The 21,752-nt window shown below is 36.6% G+C and overlaps 1 protein-coding gene across 1 annotated transcript in view; it reads right to left on the bottom strand.

The window, feature by feature from the left end:
• KCNQ1 (potassium voltage-gated channel subfamily Q member 1) overlaps positions 1 to 21,752 on the bottom strand; it is a 350,628-nt gene that overhangs the window by 228,451 nt on the left and 100,425 nt on the right. Inside the window, exons 8-11 of the mRNA XM_030483351.1 lie at positions 19,243 to 19,338; positions 16,837 to 16,959; positions 15,621 to 15,762; positions 8,990 to 9,110 (exon numbers count right to left, since the gene is read on the bottom strand). Of these exons, the coding sequence (XP_030339211.1) occupies positions 8,990 to 9,110; positions 15,621 to 15,762; positions 16,837 to 16,959; positions 19,243 to 19,338 (482 nt within the window). The remainder of the gene's footprint in view (positions 1 to 8,989; positions 9,111 to 15,620; positions 15,763 to 16,836; positions 16,960 to 19,242; positions 19,339 to 21,752) is intronic.

Below are 21,752 nucleotides of genomic sequence, written 5' to 3'. Positions count from 1 at the left end.
ATGGGTGTGATACAGGAACCTGAGAAAAACACAGACCAAAACACAACCATGAGCAACAGGTCAGGTGCTTAGCTTTAGTCTGCCAGCAGGCTGACAACTACTGTAAGCTATTTAAGATATTTTGTCTGCAACACAATGAAAATGCTTTAACTTTTCTCAGTTTAACTTCCTGCGGTGAGTAGAACAAAACATACAGTTCTACATATGGGAATGACAGAAAGTCCCTGAGACACTGAATGAAATCAGCTATTTTCAGTCCTTGCAGTCACATGAAGAAAGTAAATTTCAGTCAACAGCTCCATGACCTCTCATGGGTTCCCTATCCAGGGCAAGCGCCCAAGACCAGGCATGATGCGTTTCACAAATCCAGTGCATGAGATGACGCGCAGAGCTCCCTACTTTACAGCTTTGCTTTGGATTTGGCAAATGTTTCAACCAAAACTTTTCATCACAGCAAGCTTTGCTCTATCAGTGGGATGTTAAGCATAGCTGACCATGTTTTTAACTTTGGAAAAAGAAATCAATAGTGATCAGATACAGTAGCTACAGAAGAAACTCCTTAACGTGTCAGTGCTTTAAAAGGGTTTCCAGAGAAGTACAGCAAGAGAAAAATGCTACATTAATTCTGAACTGGGTCCTGGTCATACTGGGAGCAGCATAAGTTTGTGAAAAAAACCTGCAACTGCAATATTTATCTTTGTAAAACACTGTGGAATGAAGTTTAGAGGAAAAATCAACTTGCACCGGTAATATGTTTGAGCAATTTTCAGCAATCACTTTTACCCACAGAATGTACAGCATGCAATTTCCTGAACAACTATAGTATTATAGCAGGTAAACTAACCATTTACACATTTTGGAATTGTTTCCCTGTGCGTTAACACTGTTACAAAAAGGTATTTTCCTTCAGCATTGCTGTCCTATTGCGCTATTCAGCAATATCTAAACCAGCTGTTGATTTCCATTTTGCCAACGTAATGAGCTTTACTGCAAAAGATGCTCTCACAAGACCTTACTAGAAATTGTTATCCAAGTATTAAAACACAGAGGTCCCTTGGGTCACACCTGCTATTAGCTTTTAATACCATAATGTCCCATGCCTGGATTTGACAACTGAGCCTGAAATTGATAGTTGAGCCTGGAATTAGATGAATAGGTAGAAAACATGAGACAACTATTTCCTTGTTATGCTCTGTTGATTTTCAGCTTTTTCTGCCCCAAATACTGTAACTACATCTGTAACTACACTCATATCCATAGCCATCATTTCACTAATGAAAAGAAAGTTTACAAATGCTAACATTTTGACCAATATTAGAATTATAATATTGCTAAAAATGCTAGTTTTTTTGTACCTGTACATGGAATAAATCTCAGTGGTCAACTATGTCTCTTAATCGGCACATACCAATCTTGAGAGTCATTCCTATATTGATACCAGATTGGCTCCTGCTAGGGAGCAGCAATGCCAAATCCAGGTAGGTTTGCTACACTGATTTAGCATAATATATGCAGCATGTGTGGGCATAATGGTGCCCGTAGATTTTGAAGTATGTTAATTTAACTGCTATTTTAAAGTGTTAAATTTTACAGCTTCATAATGAATATTTTGTTACCACATTAGTTTAAAACTATTATTTGTCATATTATTAATAAATCATTAAACAAATTTCTATCCCATTTATTTTATAAAATAACTCCCAACAAAAGAAGCATGAACATCATAAACTACTCAAGTTTTAACTTCTTCGGGCATATCCACCACATCTAAACAAAAAGCAAAGCCATCCTCCATTCTCACAATAAAGAAAATACTTGCGCTTTGAATTTTAATTCTGAAGTTACCTCAGGATGCTCATAAATTTAACTTTGTAAAATGCTAGATAAAAGTGGGACATTTTTATTGTCTCCCCCCTCTGAAAAAAAAAAACCAACAAAAAAAGATTTTGCACTTATTATTCTGCATGGTGCCCAAAGTAAACAATGATAAAAGTTAGTAAGTGGGGAGTTGCTGCTTGTTTTTACAGCATAGGAGCCCTGTACTTCTGAATCACTAAGCAGCTGGAGTCTGGTTTAATTACTTAACATCAATCAAGATGTAAACCAGCACTTGGAGACCAAGGAATGCAACATTCATCTGCAACACAAAAGAAATAGCTAAGCTATCTTAGCTTCTGCCTAGACAGTTTGTACACTAGGAAAAGTCAATATATTACTTCTATACTGTGTCAGTAACATAAAATAGCCAAACAGTAATTTCACACTGTACTTGAATTCATAACTGACAATTTGTAGTAGGTGACAAAAGATCATAAAAACATTATTTCATAAAGGCTTGTAACCTCTAACGCAAAACTTACTCATACCGTACTACCTTCGGGCAAATAGCAGCAGCCGTATATGATAGCACTTCTCTCGTCAATAAATAAATAGAAAGTTCAAAGAAAAATGAGAGATGAAGTTGCAAACTCTTGGTTCCTATCTGAATTTTTCACCTGTTCACTCTCCGAGCTTGTGAAATACAATTCTTTCATTGTGTGTTTGCCAATATTAAAAACACAGCAATGTTGTATTCAACTCAATGGAGCACTACTGCCAGTCGTTTACAAGATCAAAGGAGATGATCTAATTATCCCTTCTGGTCTTCAGATCTATAGATGTAAACTACACACTCTATCTAATCTATGAAAAAAGCAACCACCCACCACAGTACACAAGAACTTCTCCCTAATGATAAAAGAAATGAGTAACCACATGGGACAGATGTTAGCCACATTACTTATCGCACTGTCAGAAGCAGCTCAGTTGCTACAGTGTTGAGGGGGAAATAAGACACCGGGAAGATCTGCCCAAGTCTTCAGCATATCTTAAGTAATCCATCTATAAAAACAAAGATTATAAATAACTGCCTCTATCATGGAAGACACAATCAGCCAACTTCAGCCAACTCTTTAGCAAACATCGGATGCAGAACACAAAAATAGTTCGTGTGCTGGGATCCCACCTATTAGATATTATGCAAACACAGAACGACAATCCCCAACTCAAAGATCTTCCAGTTTAAGCATAGGATGACATTAAATATATAGACACGGATAGATGCATTAGCACTGGGAAACAAGGTATCACATTTGTCTCAGCACAGCAGTGTCTACAGCATTCTTCAGGTGCAGGGAAGGTTTTACAGTGATTTTGTATCAGGGCAGCTGCACACAAAAATGCACAACACTGGCACTAATTGCTCATTGCTACAGTGGGAATGCCATACCTGTTTTGGCAGCGCTTCTAGCTGGTATCAATACTCGTAAGTCAGAAATAAATTTCCTATAAAGTATGACAAACATGCTAAGATAGCCATTTGCCTTTCAACACCGAAGAGACAAGTTTGCTTATGATCTGCTCTACTACAACCACCTAGCTCTTGAGCTGCAGACAAGCTTTGTAGCCCCCAAAAACTGTGACTACCTAGCAAACTACTGATTCCTTATCTTAAATTACTTTGAGTCCTTTTTGGCGATGATACTGTGTTGATCATTGCTTACTTAAGGGATTTGACATATTTAAGATTGCATTGTCACAGCTCTTTTCCCCTCCCATGTAACCTGCAACAAGAAACCAGAGTGGGATGATGACACTGAAATCTCATTTACCACCAATTCTGGAGGTTCCTTCTGAAAACAGGAACTTTCCTGATTGCTAGTTAAACCAGCTTTAGGGTCACTTCCTATCCTCAAGTGGCTCAAAGCAGCAAAATAGAAGAGAAAAATCAGATTCCTGATATCTCCAAAGTTCTAGGGTTGATTTCTATGGCCAAGTTTACAGTCAATTTATAATGAAAGTACAGGATGTAACAATGCTTTTCCATACCAAAGGGAATAACTCTAGGAACCAGTCCTCTTCCTTTTAGCAAACTATTAAACCAGCACAAATTGTAAGCAGCATCCCTAAGTGAATTTGATGACATACTGAAACATGCAGAATGAAAAAAGGATGCTGCCCAGCATACAGTAAGCACTGAGGATTTTTCTGTTGCAAGTTAAGTAAATGACTGGAATAATAGCACATAAGAGTAACCAGTGATGTTTGAATATTAAGCTCTGCTCTTAACTCAAGCATGTTCTTACATACAGTTACTATCACCTTCTATTCTTCTAACATGCCCTGTCATTACTGATAAAATGGACCCCATGCAAGTCACAGTTTAAATACTGTTAGCAGCATTTCAGAGAGAATTCTTGTGATGGCAGAAGTCAGGCATTACATCTGGCCACTCAAGAGTGAAAAAGAAATATTTGCTCAGGTTTCAGAGGGTCATTTTGGTATAGAAGAGAAAGATAAAAGCAGGAATCTTTTACAATATGAGCTAGCAAATCAAAGCAAATAGGGATTCCACTCACTGATAACCCAACAGAAAAGAGACAATTATAAAACACACTCAGCACTGTTTGTTCTAAGCCATGTGGTTATATCTCATGCCAACAGATTATATGCTGATAATTAAAACATAGAACACTCCATGTAAATCTTAAAGAAAAAAGAAATAAAACATTACTTCCAAGAAAAGCCAGTGGTAACTGCAGCACCATGGACACTGCACTTGGTGTTTACCAGCACACTTTATTTAGATTATTTTAGTTATATGTCAAAGTGTCCGAAAGCATTCATTTCAATCACTCAGAAAGATCCAACTGTTATCATTTCCTCTTAATCTGAAAATTACTAAAATGCACTAAATCTCTTTGCTTAATTATTCCACCTATTGTGCTGTTTAACAAAGAAGGGGTTATATATTAAAAGCTTAAAGTATTTAAGTACAGTATCTACATTTCAATTTCTGCAGTATATTTACAATACATCTACACATATATTTCCCTAGAAAATTACTCATATTAAAAAGCATAAAGAAACACCAAACATTTATACATCAGAACCGATTAAAGAAACTGCTGTCTAATGAGCTGAACCCCAAGAATGGAAATCTACAGAAACATTAGACGTGAACTTGATTTTGACTCAGTAGCATTTCTGAAAGATTCACAGAGAATGTAGAGCTCTTTCTAAACTTCTTTAAAGAGATAATACTTATATAAAAACACATTAGATTGAGAGTTCATTATTTTCTTCTCTCCTTTTCCAGCTCAATTTCACCCACTTCTTTTCCCTCCAATTTGTATGCTTAGAAACTTGATTAATTTATTTTGCTACTTCAGCTAATACCAAATGTCAAGACAGAAAAAGGTGCTGAAATTAAACAATTATACAAACACAGGGAAAGAACCTATGGTAGCTGAGGCTCAGCTACAAGTAGCAACATTTTTCCAGTCCTTCAAAATGCAAACAGAAAAAAATACCCAAAAAAGTGAAACAGGGGACTGGTGGCAATACCAAATCCACTGATTAGAGAGAGAGAAACCAGTGGGAAGTCTAAAGGAGAGGTGTGGTATTGTTATAGCCCAGTTCCCTATTTCACTTTTACGGCAGAACAGACCACAACAATCATTTAAACAAGCCACTGAAGAATCAAGTCTTATCTCAAATAACACAGTGTACTGCATTCTTCAAACTGTTACAGTTCGTTTTATAGGTGAGATTCATAATAGCTAATTACACAGATTGCTCTGCTTGAATCTGCATCTTCTGCTTATTAGACTTCTCAAAGAGAAGGAAAAATGCAGTCACTCTTCCATGCACTGCTATCTTATTCTGTATTTCTGCTCGCACCTGCTGCAATCTGTTTTTTTCTATGACCTTTTAATGACTTTCCTGCTTCAACATCAGGTCTGAAAGTGCTTCTATTATTTTTGTTTCCTCAAGGTGGTAGAGACAAATGATTAACTGGTACAGTAATCTTTTCTATATGAAAGATATCCTGTTTCTGATTCCACAGAAATAGGGCTACCTTTAGTAAAATATTTATGTCAAAACCAATTTCAAATACAGATGGAAGTATGTCCTGAAAAAAAAAACCCACACCTGCATTTTTATAATTAGACACAAAACCAGTCCTATTGCATTCAGCAGGAATATGCACCTACATTTACAAAAAGAAAATAATTTTTGTATAAACAAGCTGGGCACTGAAATTCAATTTAAAGGGGACTTTAAAGCCTAAAGCTCTTTGTCAAGAAGGCTGAAAGATGGCATTCTTTCCATGGCCTACGGCAAATTTAGCTTCATTCTTTTTAAGAATCAACGATGCCAAGTGTTTGCCTGTCAGTAACATAGTAGGTAACCCACACTCTTGCCAGATTTACACTACCTGTCAAAGGAAATATTTTTCATACTGTCAACTAAAAGTCACTTTCCAGTTGCATGTCTCCAATTAACTGTGTAATATTTACCCATATATTTCGGGCTTTCAAAACTTCATGTTTATTCTGGAGTCAGCTTAACATTAAACCACAGAAAGGTAATTCATATATTGCAATAAATATATAATAGTTCTATGAATCCCAAATCCAAGCATCTTGGATCAAGTGCTTTACATTATGCTTCCACTTCTGAAACTGACTTCATGCTTCTGTTCCTTTGATAGAGTATGAATTACTTTTAAGACCTGAAACTAGAGATATTAGTGCTTAATTTGACTTTTCCATACTAATTTGTTTTCATAGCTGGTCCTGTATTTTTGTTAAGTACTTGAGTTTGAACTTGCATAGGGTTGCTTATTTCCTTACCAACAAATCTGGAGCAACCACACTGTATGTATGATGTCTTTAAGAAAATAAAATGTTTTGCAACTGGGGCCATCGGAACAAAAGAATTCATCCTAGATTCTTTCAGGCACAGCATAACTTTCAAGCCTGAATTAAACATACACACAGACATGGATCTGAAATGACTAACCACTTTTATTACACAGAAAATTAGTATGTGGCTTTGCACAGAGATCTACCTATTGGACAATTCTAAATTTGATCCTTAATTCTATGCCCACATGTCTAGCATACAGGTCCTACTAACATGTGTAACCAGATCATAAATATTTGTTCCCTAGGACTTTGAAATGAAGAATGAAAAAGAAACATTTGTCTAAATAATTCAGGGAAATTGACTGGTCTTCACCATCCAGCAACATGGGTACTCAGTGAAACACAGCACAGCAACTTGCTTTTTAACTGCCTCAAATGCAAGCAGAATGCACAACCCAATAGGAAAACAAACCTGAATGCCAATACTACAACTGACATCAGAAAACACAGGGTTTTCATTAACTTTTTGCAAAACCCTTATAACCATGATCTGGCATTGTTTCCGTCCTTTTAATAAACTGCATACAAAGAAAATGCACTGCTTCAAAAAGACATTTCAATTAGTATTTTATCCAGTTTAACATTTAATCCAATTTATCCAAGTTTGAATCTAAAACCAAAGTCTTAAAAGAAACACAACTTCCATTTTCTTCTACCCTAGAGAGACTCAATTCAAGCCATATAGGGGGACATGATTTGTACCACCCCATCACTCATGACCTAGAGCAATCTAGGGAAATTTCAACAAAGGTTACAACTAAAAATTCCGGAAATAAAAGAGAAACATGCAAGTTACTAAAAGACTAGGACATTAATTTGGTAAGGTTCTTCAACTAATACACATTACGTATCTCCTAAGGTCTTCCACAAGTAGTTCATAGGAAAAAAAAATCTCAGCTGCTACAGAAGATGGACTTAAAAGCGATAGAGCACCTCGTTATTTGAAATGTATCAATGGCAGCGATAATGAGAAAAAACTAAATCATTCCCAGGTCCAAAAAGGATACTGAAAACAACTAGCACCAAAGCTTATTTCTCTTAAAGAAAGCCTGCAATGCTGTAGTAAATTAAAGTTTAAAAAAAGCTATGCAAGGCAAACTTCTAAACCTGGTTTTGCTGCTCTGTTGTTCTTGTCTCAGGCTTAAGGAAATTTATTACTTCCTCCTTCTGCTTGTACCACTAAGAAATCTTCCAGAATACAAGTCTCTAAATCCTCTGCCTACAATTGTATGTACATTTAGGTGATTCAGCTGAAAATGCAAATCCTTTTGTTTTGGAGCAGAGAAGACTCCCCCAAAACCTACATTAAAAAAAAAAAAAGGTGCTTCTAAAGTGGTTATAAAAGTACATTTGTGGTTCTCTGCTATTTCTATTGTAGAGAAAGAAGGCCTGAAAATTGGCAGCAGGCATTTCTGCATGTTTTGTACCTCAGAAGTACAAGTATGCCAAGAATTTTCTTTTGTGGTTTCACTGCAGAAATCTTTAGATTTCTAAGAATGGAGGTGAAAGAATTGTCTCATTCCTCTGCTAGAGGACATGCTGTCACATATCTACTATGTGACATATGTCTACTAAATAATAAGCATTTGCCCAGAGTTTGAATTAAACAATGACAGAAGATTATGTTTTTTAAAGCCATTTGAATAAAACTCTTTTGTAATTCTCATTTTTTTAGAATAATTTGAGAAACTGGAGATAACATTTTAGCATAAAAGACGTGGAAAACAACAAAGAATAAAATATACAGGTTTATTTCAGATAATTTTTATACACCACAAAGCAGTAATAAAGATCAAAACAGATCTGATTTTCCAATGCAGATCATCACTTGACCATTAGAGAAGGTGCTGCTGAAATAAAAGACTTACTTCACACAAGCAGTATTTTAACATTTGCACTTTACAGCAGTTCCACTGGAAAATGGTGGAGGGAGTAATAAAATTCTCAACAGGCAAGTACTCCCACACATTGTCTCCATGTGAAAAATCTTCAGGCTATCAGCCACTAGCTGCCATTAGCTAAAAACTAAAGCCTTGTGTCACAGCCAAGTGAACTTTTCTTTAGGTCAACATGAAGATTTACTGGCACTCAGAACAGCGTACACCAACTTCAAGGTAAAAAGAGTTTGACGCAAATATCTGAGATAGCCCTACCAGCTCCACATTTCAGCTCCTCCCACCTGAATTGGTTTCTCTTGTCTAAGTCAACTAATGCACAATTCAATAGCCTCGACTTACTGTGAGATGTGAGTTATTGGGGTCAACAGTGTCTCACCCTCCAGGTCAAGCTCATCGGCAAAACTGCTGGTCCTGATGAAGGGTCCTGTGTTCACATCTAAAAAAGCCTGGCTTTTTTTCACTGTGAGGAAACATGTAGATAACAGTCAAAGCAATAGCATTAGTTTTGTTCAAGAAAGGTCTACACGTCATTTGGATCTCTTTAATACTGTACATTTTAACAGAATATTGAAAACAGAAGTTACTACCAAAAAATTGTATATACTGCAGCGTTCATGAAAAGTAAAACTTTAACTCTTCCTCTAAACAAATGATTTCAACTTCTGCTGAAGGCTTAAAATTAATATTTGTTTCTTTTTTGTTGTTGTTGTTGTTCATACTCCTTATATACTACAATGTAGAGTATCTATATCACAGGCAGCTTCATGCATTAAAACTTACTGTACAATACTCAGCCATACCATGAACCACCACTCTACAGCAACAGTGCAGGAGTGCAATTCAATGACAAGATCAGTTCCTGTTTATGTCAACTCTACTTCATGTTTTAGTTTATAATACCAGTTTCTGGATGTAAGTATTATGGCTAAGACGAAGAAATCAGACCTAGATCAACAAAGGAGCCGAGGCATTGTCACAGTGAGTAGTCAGCTCCTGTCACGCACTGTCTGAGTTGGTCTACGGGTTCCCAATCCCACTCACGCTTTAGCACAAGGATGCCTCATCTTTGAGCCCAGACACAAAGCAAGTGTCAAGATATTCAGGTCATCCAAGAGGAGGTCCTTAGTGTGAAGGCCATTTCAAAAAAATTCAGATATTGCAAGTTTTTAAGGGCAAAGTTACTTGTATACCAACACTTTCATGCATCCGAGAAATTAGGCAGAGTATTACAGATTTCATTTTTAAATTCAGGCTCCAGGATTCTGCCAGACTCTAACATTAAGTGCTTTTTCCAGCATGGTTCTAACTTTTCTTACAGAAACTACAAAATTTAACTATAAATAAATCACTACTGTATTTTTACATGACTGTAAATGAATTCTATAGATAATAAAAAACCAAGGAAAATTCTGTAGAAATCATCGGTAGATTGTGACACCTCCACAGAAATCTTTAACTGGCTGGCTTATTCACTGACATTATAATAGTGTTGTAATTTATGAATTTATTGTATTATATAAAATACTTCCTATCATAACAGTAAATAATGCCCTGCCCAAATGCAACATGAAAACTAAAAGGAATACAGCAGAAATACTTAACTTAAATGCAGCTGAATCTAGTAAGAATAGAAGTGGGGAAACAATTTTCTTTCTAAATGCAACCATTTTACTCAAGTAAGTAGATATCTTCATATGGCAGAAATGGTTTTGAACATTCACAAATAATCAGAAGAGAAAATGTTATATCATCAGGCACATGGCCATTCAAAATTACGAGAGTAAAGTCTGCTCCCCAGAAATTGTAATAGGAAAGGAAGACCTCTGAAATCACACTAAAAAATGAGAGAGACAATTGTTAAGAGATAAAATTCTTAAAAACAGGAGCCACTTGCAGCACTTAAAAATGAGAATTCTATAGTAAGTTTTAGCAAACGGTAGCTTCCTTTTTTTTAGTTTTAATACCATATTATTTAATTACTTTGATGTAGCTATCATGCAAGATAGTGGCTGTGAAACAAGCAAAACAGTTCCAGAATCAGACGTGCAGCAAAATGTCTTTCAAACAGACTCACCTTGGCTTTCACTAAAGTAATTTTCTGTTTTCGTTTCTAAAACATACAAATGAAACTGTCCTAGTTTCTAGGAAAGGAGAACTCACAGCTTTTTTAGTTTTGCTGATGACAAGTCATAAAACTGCTGAACTTGAAACCATGTAAAGTGTTTGCTGAACACTCACTAAACTGCTTATGAGAGATACAATACACACAGCACACGTGGATTTGCAGAAATGGCTGTTCTTGGATCATTCAAGAAGATCCACTCCCCTTTTCAGTTTCATGGGAGGGGAGAGGAGGTGTGGCAGAATGAAAAAGGAACAAGAAGCCAAGCATGTACCTCAGCCTATTTGAAAATGCTGTTATCAGAGAATACAGAATTGAAGAGCTGCTTTATATGAGGCAAACATGGTATCTCCCTCCCTGTTTTTATTTCTAACAAGAATGTAACTAAGATCAGTGTGTTCTGCTGACCAGTACAGCTCTCTACTGTTTATGCTCTCATTCTGAAAGCTATGTTGCTGCTTCCAACATGAAGGAGGAACCACTCCAAACCACAACCATGCAACCTACTTAGAGAGAGACGAGGGACCAAGAAAAGAACATGGCATAAACGAGAGCTCCCGTCACAAAGTGCCTTGAAACAAGGCTCAAGCAGAGCACCAGGGAGCACATGCTGCCACAGCATATTTTTTTAATTTATAAAAATTAATTCATAGCTATTGGAATTTGGAGGAGTCTCTCACAGAACAGTGTTTAAAAAAAAAAAAAAAGAGACAAGACACTAGATTTCTAAATAAGTAGGCTAAAGGAATAAAACAAGGAAGCTTTAGAAACTCATTTTCAATGGATAATAACGAGCGAATAAAAAACAGGAAACAGGTGTCGCAAGGGATATTTACTATAATTCAGGGGTCTCCAAGCTTTATTTTCTCAATTTTTGATGGACAGCAGCAGCACGTATGGTAACAGGCATGACTATCCACGTTGAGCCAAGTCCTACTTTGAAATGGCAGAAAATACACTCCCCACAATAAGAACCCCTGCTTCAGAAAAGAAATTCTGAACTTTCAGAAACATTCAAGGTGAGGTTGGACGGGGCTCTGAGCATCCTGAGTTCTCCCTGTTCATTGCAGGAGGGCTGGACTAGATGATCTTTGAAAGGTCCCTTCCAACCCAAACTATTCTATGATTCTATGAACTTTGAATCAAGGATTATAAACACAATAACAAGAAATTACTGATGGGTTTTCTATACTACCAATACATTAATTTTATATACAATATGACATGTATGCAGATGCTTTTCTGATAATGAAGTATTTGGCTAGTAAGACAGAAAATATTTTAGACTTCCTCTTTCGCGAGCACAGACAATAAATTTAAAACACTTTAAAGCACTTTCCATGGAAAATCTGAGTTTTAATTAATGCATTTAGATAATACCTCTGTTCTACAGAGGACTTCTTTATTTCATTTAAACATTTGCACTTTACAACCTGAGCAACTTTCCAAACTCAAAATTCTACTGACATTCCTTCTTTCTTTAAAAACCAGCTCTATAATTTCCTGTGCCACACCAGGCAATTCCAGACAAAGAGTTGCAAAGATTTAGTAATTAACAAAAGTGACAGACCAATGAAACATTATGAGCTTTACCTGGAGAGGAAGGAGCACTGGGAGACTGCTGGTCTGCAGAAAAGGATGGCCAGGAGCGCTGACAATCTGAGTTAGAGTAAAGACGCACATAAAATAGAGGTGGAGGGGTGGGGGTAGAAAAAAAGCTCCAGGCAGGCAGCTGAGGAGATGCAGACATGCCTAAAATATAGTATGTTGTACCTGACATCTTTAAAAACAAAATAAAAAATACTGTGGAAAAGAGTTTGTATGACTCTTTTAGTGTGCATTACACCTTAGCAGAACATGAAATCGCCACCAGGGGAGTTAACCCATTCTTCATGACAGTGTCACCTGCTGCAAGATATTCCTCCCTACATGTAAGTCGCATTTGGAGGAAGGTAATCTATGTTTGCCCCTTCCTTCCTGACTTTAGTGTTTCCTCAATCATCTCCCTTTCCAAAGCGTACAACCTTGTATGGGTCAGACCCCTCTTGCTCTGGTTCATATCATTCATGGTGTAGCCAGCTCTTAGCCAGATTTCAGAGCTGCCGGGCAGCTACACCAGTACTGCCACCCGTGTTTTGAGCTGCCTGATGCATCCCATAGAAAGCATTTGAAGCTGCCCACTTCAACCATCTAAGCCAAGTGACTGCCTCAAGCTGAATTTCTTGGGGAAAAGTTTCAGGCAAGCAAGAGGAGTCAATCATGAGAAAGAGACTCAACAAACTGTACCGCTCATGCTATGTCTAGTTCTTTATCCTTTTAATAACTATTTCATCAAGAAATGCCTGTGCACTCACACACTGGGACAATATTTCTTTGAGTCATTGTGAGAACAGTGCTAGGTAACCTCTCAGGTCCACTGAGCTCATGCTGCCTGGCTACGAAATCGAAACTGAACCTATGGTGGCTGGCAAAGTGCCTCTGATATTTCCCCCAGATGAAGGAATTTCTTGCTCATATGAAACAGGTGACATCAGCAGCTCTTGCTGCTCTTCTGAGCTCCATCCCCAACGGAGATGCACCACTTGAAATACAGGAGAAAAGTGGAAATGGAAAATGGGCAAATCAAGGTTTGGTCAGGGGTAGTCAAGGAGATTCAGTTTGTTTTCTGCTATTTTACCACCTTAATTGCACCTGTGTTCCACATGGATTCTGAGGAGAAACTGAACCTTGTATTTTCAGACAATTTAATCCAAGCATGAGCATCCTTGCATACTATCACCGAAAAGAAGCCTCCATTGTCATTAATGGATGACAACTAAGACAACTTACAGGTGGCTCGCAGCACTCTCACTAAATCAGAGGGGTTTTGCCCAGACCTAGCTCTAATCCTAGAGTCTTTGGGGAACATTCAATTTTTAAGAAAGTGCCTAAGCAAGCACATTAGAAACATCACAGGACTACACGGCTGCTTAAGTGATCCCACAATCCAGACAAACAGTAAAATAAATTATTTAATTTATGGGTCCCCATCTGTTCACAAATATCTACAGAACATTTTTACAGGAACAGATGTGTGTACTTCAGAATGCAAAATACTGGAGGTCAAATCTGGAAATTTTTCCATCCCAATCTATTCGCTTAGAAATTTATTCTCAGCTGTATGCTCAGATAAATTAACTATTGGATGAATTATAATTTATTTATATGTAGATGAATTTTTTCTATTGGTTATACATACACAAGCAATTTTTCTTCATAAAAAAAGAAAAAATAAACAGAGATCATCTACTTCTATAAATGAGTGTCCACTTTTCTCTTTGTAATGGAACTGTGGGTGCGATTGTGATTACAAGTGTGAGAATGTACATTTTTGGCCATCTAGATCTCCTTAGCTGCAAAAGATTTCCTAGAAACTACAGGGCACTAGACACACACGAAAAGCACATCAAACATTACATTGTTATAAGCTGGCATGCCACAGATAAAATTATTTTCCTCAACTTACCAAGCAATTTTAACATTCCTGTTTGTCCTGTATACTTGTAAACATTTAGAGAGAGCAGAATACAGATGAAAAAGAAAAAAGATAAGTGTCAGAAGAAATTAGAGAAAATCTTTTTATTGAAAGCTATAGAGCTGATTTTTGAAGTGGCAGTAGTAGGCTGCCTGCAAACCATATTGTCCTTTAATCAACTCAGAAACTTAGTGAAAAAAGGTGGAACTTTACAAATCCAAGCGGTTGTACAGTTCACTGACTGGATTGTTTTGAAGGAAGGTATCTGTACTCAACGTCTGAGAGACAGACTAGACTTAGTACTTGTCCACCTTTTAACAGCTATGTCATTTCTACCAACAGATGCAATTCACAATCATTCCTAAACAGAGGCCAAGAAATAGTGGAGAAGCATGGGTGTTACAAAACATGACAAGACAGAAGCATACAGAAAAAAGAATATGAAAGATGAGACTTTCTGGTTGAATTAAAATATGCCTGCCACCAGCCCACATTGCTACCTTAATTTAAAGGTCATTAAACTTAACCAGGTCAGCCAAAATTTTGAGGAGAAAAAAATAAGTACTTAAGGTATCAATAATCAATAAAACACACCCTAAAAATTAAACCTCATTCTTGTTGCCAAAATTTGAGCAATACATAGTAGAACTTCTAATAAAAGTACATTTGTAAAAAAGCCACATTGTAAATTCAGAGTTATTTTGGAAGTTCATTACAGCTAAATCAAATATAAGTAAGCCATGAATTGAAAGGTGACTATCAAAGTCCTTTCTTCTTTTTCCTAATACTGTATCGTTTTGTACAGTGTCAGTTAATATAGATGGATCCACATTTATCTTAAGTACTTCTGCCTTCAGAATTTGATTCACAGCCTATTCCACTGAGCAGATGGCAGGAGCACATGATGGTTTCATGTAGCAGACTGTTCAGTGCAGCCAAGACATGTCAATCTTTTTTGGTTGAGGTACAAGCACAATAGTAACACATCTTGGGTAAATTTCATGTAGAAAAGCTGTCAGCTAATCCCTGTAGTTTCAGACAGCTGCAGAATTGGGGAATGTATGCACCAGCCTCAAAGACAGTAGCTCTTCTGGCAGGTAAAAATGACAAATAATCTTAGTTTGTCTGCAGTGGAGTATGTTCATTAAAGGAATGGTTGAATCTTATCCAGACAAGATAGCAACAAAAGTCCAAAATCAAAGTGCTCTTGCTTCAGAATGATAAGAGTGTATTCTGTCCTCATTGTCTCTCCTACAGAAATTAAAGAGGACCTCTGCATAAATCACTAATAGAAGACATTACAGATACTGACATTTCATAATGGAATTTCTTACCAGAATTTTCATATGCTTCAAAATTGAAATCAGGTTTCCTGTCTTCCGTCACGTGGTCGTAAGTTATGTGTGGAACAGTTAACATCCTATCTGGAGAAGAAGGCCCATTGTCTTTGTCTAATTTAAATTTCTTCTTTTTAACCTAAAACCACACATAAATTATATTACTCAAACCAAGACAAATTTAGTTGTCTCTTCAGCAATGTCTTCAACAATAATGCAATACCCAGTGAGCTATAACCAGACAAAAGAGTGCCTGACAAATTACATTTTCATGATGGTGCACTGTGCATTTGTCAGTAAGATTGACCCCATTCCACCAAAACTGGCTAATCATTACAATTCTGCACGTTGTCATTAGCAAATCCCTTGCCTGCAGAAAAAAAAAAATCTTCTAGCTCTGTGACGGTTTATATAAATCAAACTATTCTAGAATATCTTTACCATTTTATGGGTGCAATAAATCATACCTTCAACAAAAAGCAAATGGATATATTGCTACTGAGCTTAGACGAGACTGGGATTCTAGGGAAGATTTTTGCACACCATCCTCTCCTTCCAGGCCGAGACTACTCTGCAATACTCTTACAATAGAGAGAATGAAGTATTACATAATCTAAAGATTCTGACAAATGCATTTTGTTGCTGTTCTTTAATTAAAAAAAAAAAAAAAAAACCAAATAAAAAAAAAAATCTTAAATTATGGAATCAGTCTATACGAAAATATTACCTTGTGTAGGCACTAGATGTCTTCACCACAGAAGCTCAGAAAGCCACAAAATCAGTATTCAAGAGAAGCAGCAGTTTGGGGGTTTTTTGTTGTTCTGTGGTTTTGGGGTTGGGTTTTTTTGGTTGTTTTGGGTTTTTTTGTTGGAGGTTTTGTTGGCTTTTTTTGTTCTTTTAACCAGTTAAGAGTTACTGTTTTGGAAATAGTAGCAACAATAAGTTACTGATTGATGTGCTTGAGTTAGGTCATTATTGCTCTTTTCCAAACCCATAAATCAATTAAAAAAGTCTAGCTTGAGGACCAAAGTAAATTAAGTTATAGTTTAAAATGTTTGTATACTGAAATCTCAAAACTGAAATGAAAATAAAACTTTGAAACCAAGTAATAATCTGTAAAACAAACACAACAAATAGCCTCTAGAGAGTAAATAAATTTAAGCTAATTAAGAAGTTTTAAATTACTATAAGAGGAAACGTTAGTTACTGGTACCATCACTGATTTCTTCGGTTTTGGACTGGGTGACAACAAATGATAATTTCTGGCTGGTTTTCTAATATATATTTTCCATGTAGAAGAGTCTGGGTTTTCTGCTGCGTAGCATCGCCATGCAGTCTAGAACAAATGTTTTAAGCAACAGAACAATGAATGCAATCAGATTTGTAGCTATCTGTACTACAAAGTAACTTCCAAGTAGCATGTTAGTAATTCTTTATTTAACAGTATTCTTGAATTTTCCCACTGGAAACATAAACTCAGCAAGGTTTAGAATCCTTATTTAGTAAACAGAAACCACATAGTTTGAACTGGGCAAACCAGAACAGAAGGTCAGTCTTCTGAAGTGCAATTTTTGTTCACACTAGCAACAAGTAATAAGAGAGAATTCTAGACTGCACTCAAAAGATTGGGGTTGAATTTCTTGCTCAGCCCAAGTTTCCCTCTTCAACTTTGAGCATTTTGTTTATTGCATCCTATATTTCAGGCTTCTACTCAGAAAACAAAAATTATTCTTCCCTGACTCACAAGAGTGCTATGAGAAAAAAGCCATTGTGACATGGTCAGTAGGGCTATATTCATACAAAGAAATAAGATTGAGAGCATCAGGGAATAGCAGCAATAGCTAACCAGGAGCTAAAACCCCAAACCAATTGTCCCTTCTGTCAATCACCAATGATTAAAGTACTATGTTCTGAGACAAAAAGAAGAAAAAACAGCGCTAGGAAACAAGACCAACCAGGGACAAAACACTACTACATTCTCTCTTAAATGCGTAAATATATCAGAGTTGATTAATAATTAGCCTCCAAATTAAAAAGGCAGATCCTCACACACTACATGAAAAAAGGACATATATACATACACAAAATCTGAAGTGGCAAAGTCCAGAAAACACTAGATGAAAGAAACAAAGCAAGGCAGAATGACAGAAGAAAACAGACAGCAGTTGGAAAGTAAAGGATCAGATAGTCACCATGTAATAGTATAAAAAAAATATATATAACCCACCATGGCTAATAGTATACTAAAGAAACAACTGTCCTCTAGAAGAAAACAAGAAGGAATACAGGAAAGAAAAAAAAAAAAAGTATCACTCATTTCAGCTGTTGTCTTGTACTTCTTTCATAAACCTTTTGGTTTAAGAATAATCTTTTTGTAGGTTTGGTAGAGCACATATTAAATTGGGCCTTTAGAAGTCTGCGACTACTAGTAAATCATAATTACCACTATTAAGAACAGGTAGTCAGCAACGCATTGTCTATCCTCCACTCCTCCTCAACATTTCTGATGAAGCCAAGTACAACACTCTGGACATGCAGTCCCTGGCTTTCTATAATTTGGGGTTCATTTCCCAAAAGAATCAGTGGGAACACTAAAATTTCATTCTTTGCAAACCCATACCTTTTTCTGACCATGCAATCCAAACAAAACACACTGCGTCTGAAAATTTTTGGCTAATCTCTGCCTATAACCAGAGCCCTAAATTTAAACCTTTTTCACATTAACTGTGGGACTGTTTAGTTTCAAGCATAAACTTTACAGTTAGCTACTGTTTCCATAAAGAGCCTGACCTGGAAATCCACATTCACTCATGAAGCTAGAGAAATAAGTCATAAGAGAATGCAAAAATGATGTGGCTTAGGTGCGCATCTAGATTTCTTTTAAATTTGATCCCTGTGCTTCTAAAGCTACAAGCAGATACTGAGTAAGGGAGGAAAAGCTGGGAAAACCTAAAATGAAACAATATTAATACTTCTCTAGGGTGAAATGCTGGCTCCACTGAAGTAAGGGATAAAATCTCATTGACCTTTCTGATGCTGAACTGCAACTGTATTTTTAACAGAGGGCATCGAAATTTTTCTGCCTGTATCCTACAAGAAAAGACTGAATCCCAGTTGTTCCCAGCCACATACCCTGGAGCTGAAAATTTCAGACAATATCTTCCCATTTAACATTCTGACTTAATTCTCTCAAATTTGAGATTTTTCAGAATTTATTTGTCCCATGGAAAATGAAGCATATCTGACATTTGGTTTTATAAGGAATTATGTATTTTTTTTAAGTACAAATTCATGGGAAACCTCCTCTGTTTTTCACTATTGCAAGCATAGTATTTCCATAACATTTTCTCCAGGTAAATTTTCAGTAACTACAGGATAGCCTTCAGTTTTGATTTTAAACAGCTGAATTAAATAGTTTGCACCGATTTGGGAGTGAACTTTTCTGCTCAATAGTTTACATTAAAGGTGGGATTTCCAAAACCATTTAGAAGACTTGCATCTGTAACTCCTGTTCAATTTCTAATGGGAATCAGGCATGAAAATACTGCCAACAGTTTAGGAAAAAAAAAAACCAAACCAGGAAATAAATTACAGTAATCAAACTGCAAGAACTCAGTACCTGTATGAGAGAGGCAGCAGCTGGAATTTGACGGTTGAAATGCTTCTGTCTTTGTTTCTGTTGTACCTTTAGGGCAAAGCCTGAACCAAGAATTCCCTGTGGGAAGAAAGAAAACATATATCTAATTTTTTTTCACGGGGAAGGGGGAAAAACACACATAAGCTTACCAAATTATGTTGCATTAATAAACGTCTATTCAGCATCATAAAACCCAACTAATTATTTAGAGGAAATGACTTAATACTGTTAAGTTTTTAGACTGAGTTAGTATTACTTGTTGAAACAAACTATGAATGCTGTCATGCCCTGATCCAAAGCGTATTTAAGTCAGCTGGACTCAAACACTAAAGAGTGAGCAGAAATGATATTTCATACCCTTTAAAAGCCTTATAAATGCTTGTCCAGGGGAATGACAGAATAAGGAGAAATACTAACCTGATTTGCCTAACTTCGTTTTTATGAAAAATAAAGCTTTGGCATGGCACGGTTCAGGTCACAAGAAAGACCTTTTAACTGTATTATGGTAATTTCTATTTCCATGTTAAGCCATGTTGAGAGGAGAGGACAAGGAAGAGGAAAAGGAATATCACAAAATGGTCAGGACTTCAGTGAGTTCAACACAAGGTTATCTAACTCACTCTCAGGACAAGGGACATGGACTAATGGCACTGGATGGTGTATAACCCAAAATACCCTCCAAACACAGTACAACTACTAAGTCCAAAATTGAGTGTAGTGTGAGTCATCTACGTAGTCATTTGCATAGCTATAGACGGCATTTAACAGAGGTTTAATAAAACAGATAAAAATAAGATCTTCTGTAAATCAGCTTACATGACTACACCTACCCAACAAAAGCATCATTCATTCTTTACATATGGTAGTCCAGGTGTCAGAGCAGCCAGTGATCTTGGCTTAACCTCTAAGAATTGTCCTACTCAAGTGTTTTGAAAGGAACAGGAAAGGCCCTTCCTATTATGTTTATTTAGAAAAGATCAAAGAGCTAATGTTGCTCTAACATCACTTCTTTGGGAAATGAAGGATCATTTCTCTAAATCGAGAACCCATGCTAGTTGTGTTTGGCCACAACAATCACTTCAGCCAGCTTCTCTTATTTAAAAGGGCAACAAGGCAGCGTGCAATAATTACTCCCTATCAACTATTTACTGCTAGAGCTTCAAACCCTAAATTTCCCCTTGGGCCAACTTGCAAGAACAATTTAATTCAGTAATAATATCACACTGATAAAAGGGTGTTTGTTGTTGTTTTACTTCTACAAATGACTAGAGAAATCTGATAGGTAAACATAAAAGCGTTGATGTGAAGGTGGGGCTGCTACACCTTATTTATAAAACATCTTTAATGGCATTCAAGTCCGAGGGGGTAAAAAATAAAACTCAAACAAAACAAAAGAAACAAACAAACCCCCCCCCCAAAAAAAAAACCCAAAACCAAAAAAACCCCCAAAAAACAAAAAAAAACCAAAAAACACCCCCAAAAAACCAAAAACCCAAAAAAACCACAAAAAAACAAACAAAAAAAAACCAAAAACAAACCAAAACCATCTCTCCAGTTAATATAGGATCTTTCGGCACTTTTCTTACAGATCATTTCATTTACCAGATCTCTCTTCTAAACAAGGAATAAATGTGAAAGAGATTACAATGAGGAGGGGGAAAGAATATGCTTTAAAGGCAAACTTCTGTTGGAAAGTCTAAAAATTTACACTTAATTACTCTCCTCTGCAAAAGGTTGTGTACCTTTAAAGTAACTGACTAATTTCAAAAAGCCAATGAAGTTTAAATTGCTACTAGTTCATGTTGTAAAGAATTTTTGTGACCACACTGGCATAAAAATATTCTTCTCATCCATCCTGTATTTAACCCCACCACTTTCCTGACACAACTACACAAGCACTTGCTAACACAATTGTTCATGACACTGAACTGAAACACTTGCTGAAAAATGAACATTTTAGCAGCACCTTTCAGGTTGCACAAAAATTTTAACAGCACAGTTCAGGAGTACTGCTAAATTGGGGTGGGGGGTGGGTGTGTGTGTGTGGAGAAACCAAAACCAAAAAAAAAACCTCACAGAGAAACCCCACCCCCAAGCCCTTAACTACCCTTGGCACTGAACATTTCAGTTTTTAAACCACAGTCCAGGTTTCACTGATTTTGAATTTACCCTTGGTACTCAAGTGCCTCATTTCTTGTTGGAAACTACTTTGGAACTTGTTCTCAGTGCAAAGTGATATAACACCTTTACAATCTCAGCCCTAGGTCACTTTTGAAAACAGGACTTTGGCCGTGGACAGATGCTAATTTGGCAAAGAGCTGCATCACTGTCCCTGGTTATTTATTGTTGTCTCTCTGACAGTAACACCTTTCCAGCAGCTTTGCTAGAAGAAGGATGTGTATGAGAACTCTGCAGTTCACCCTGAACCTAATCAGCTGAATAAACTATGAGTGAATGCCTTAAAAAGCCAAAACACTACTAAGTCACTGAGT

Source organism: Strigops habroptila, chromosome 4 (genome assembly GCF_004027225.2).
Source record: "Strigops habroptila isolate Jane chromosome 4, bStrHab1.2.pri, whole genome shotgun sequence".
NCBI classification, from domain to species: domain Eukaryota; kingdom Metazoa; phylum Chordata; class Aves; order Psittaciformes; family Psittacidae; genus Strigops; species Strigops habroptila.
Note: the sequence above shows the minus strand (reverse complement) of the source record. Positions and strands in the feature narration are given on the sequence as shown.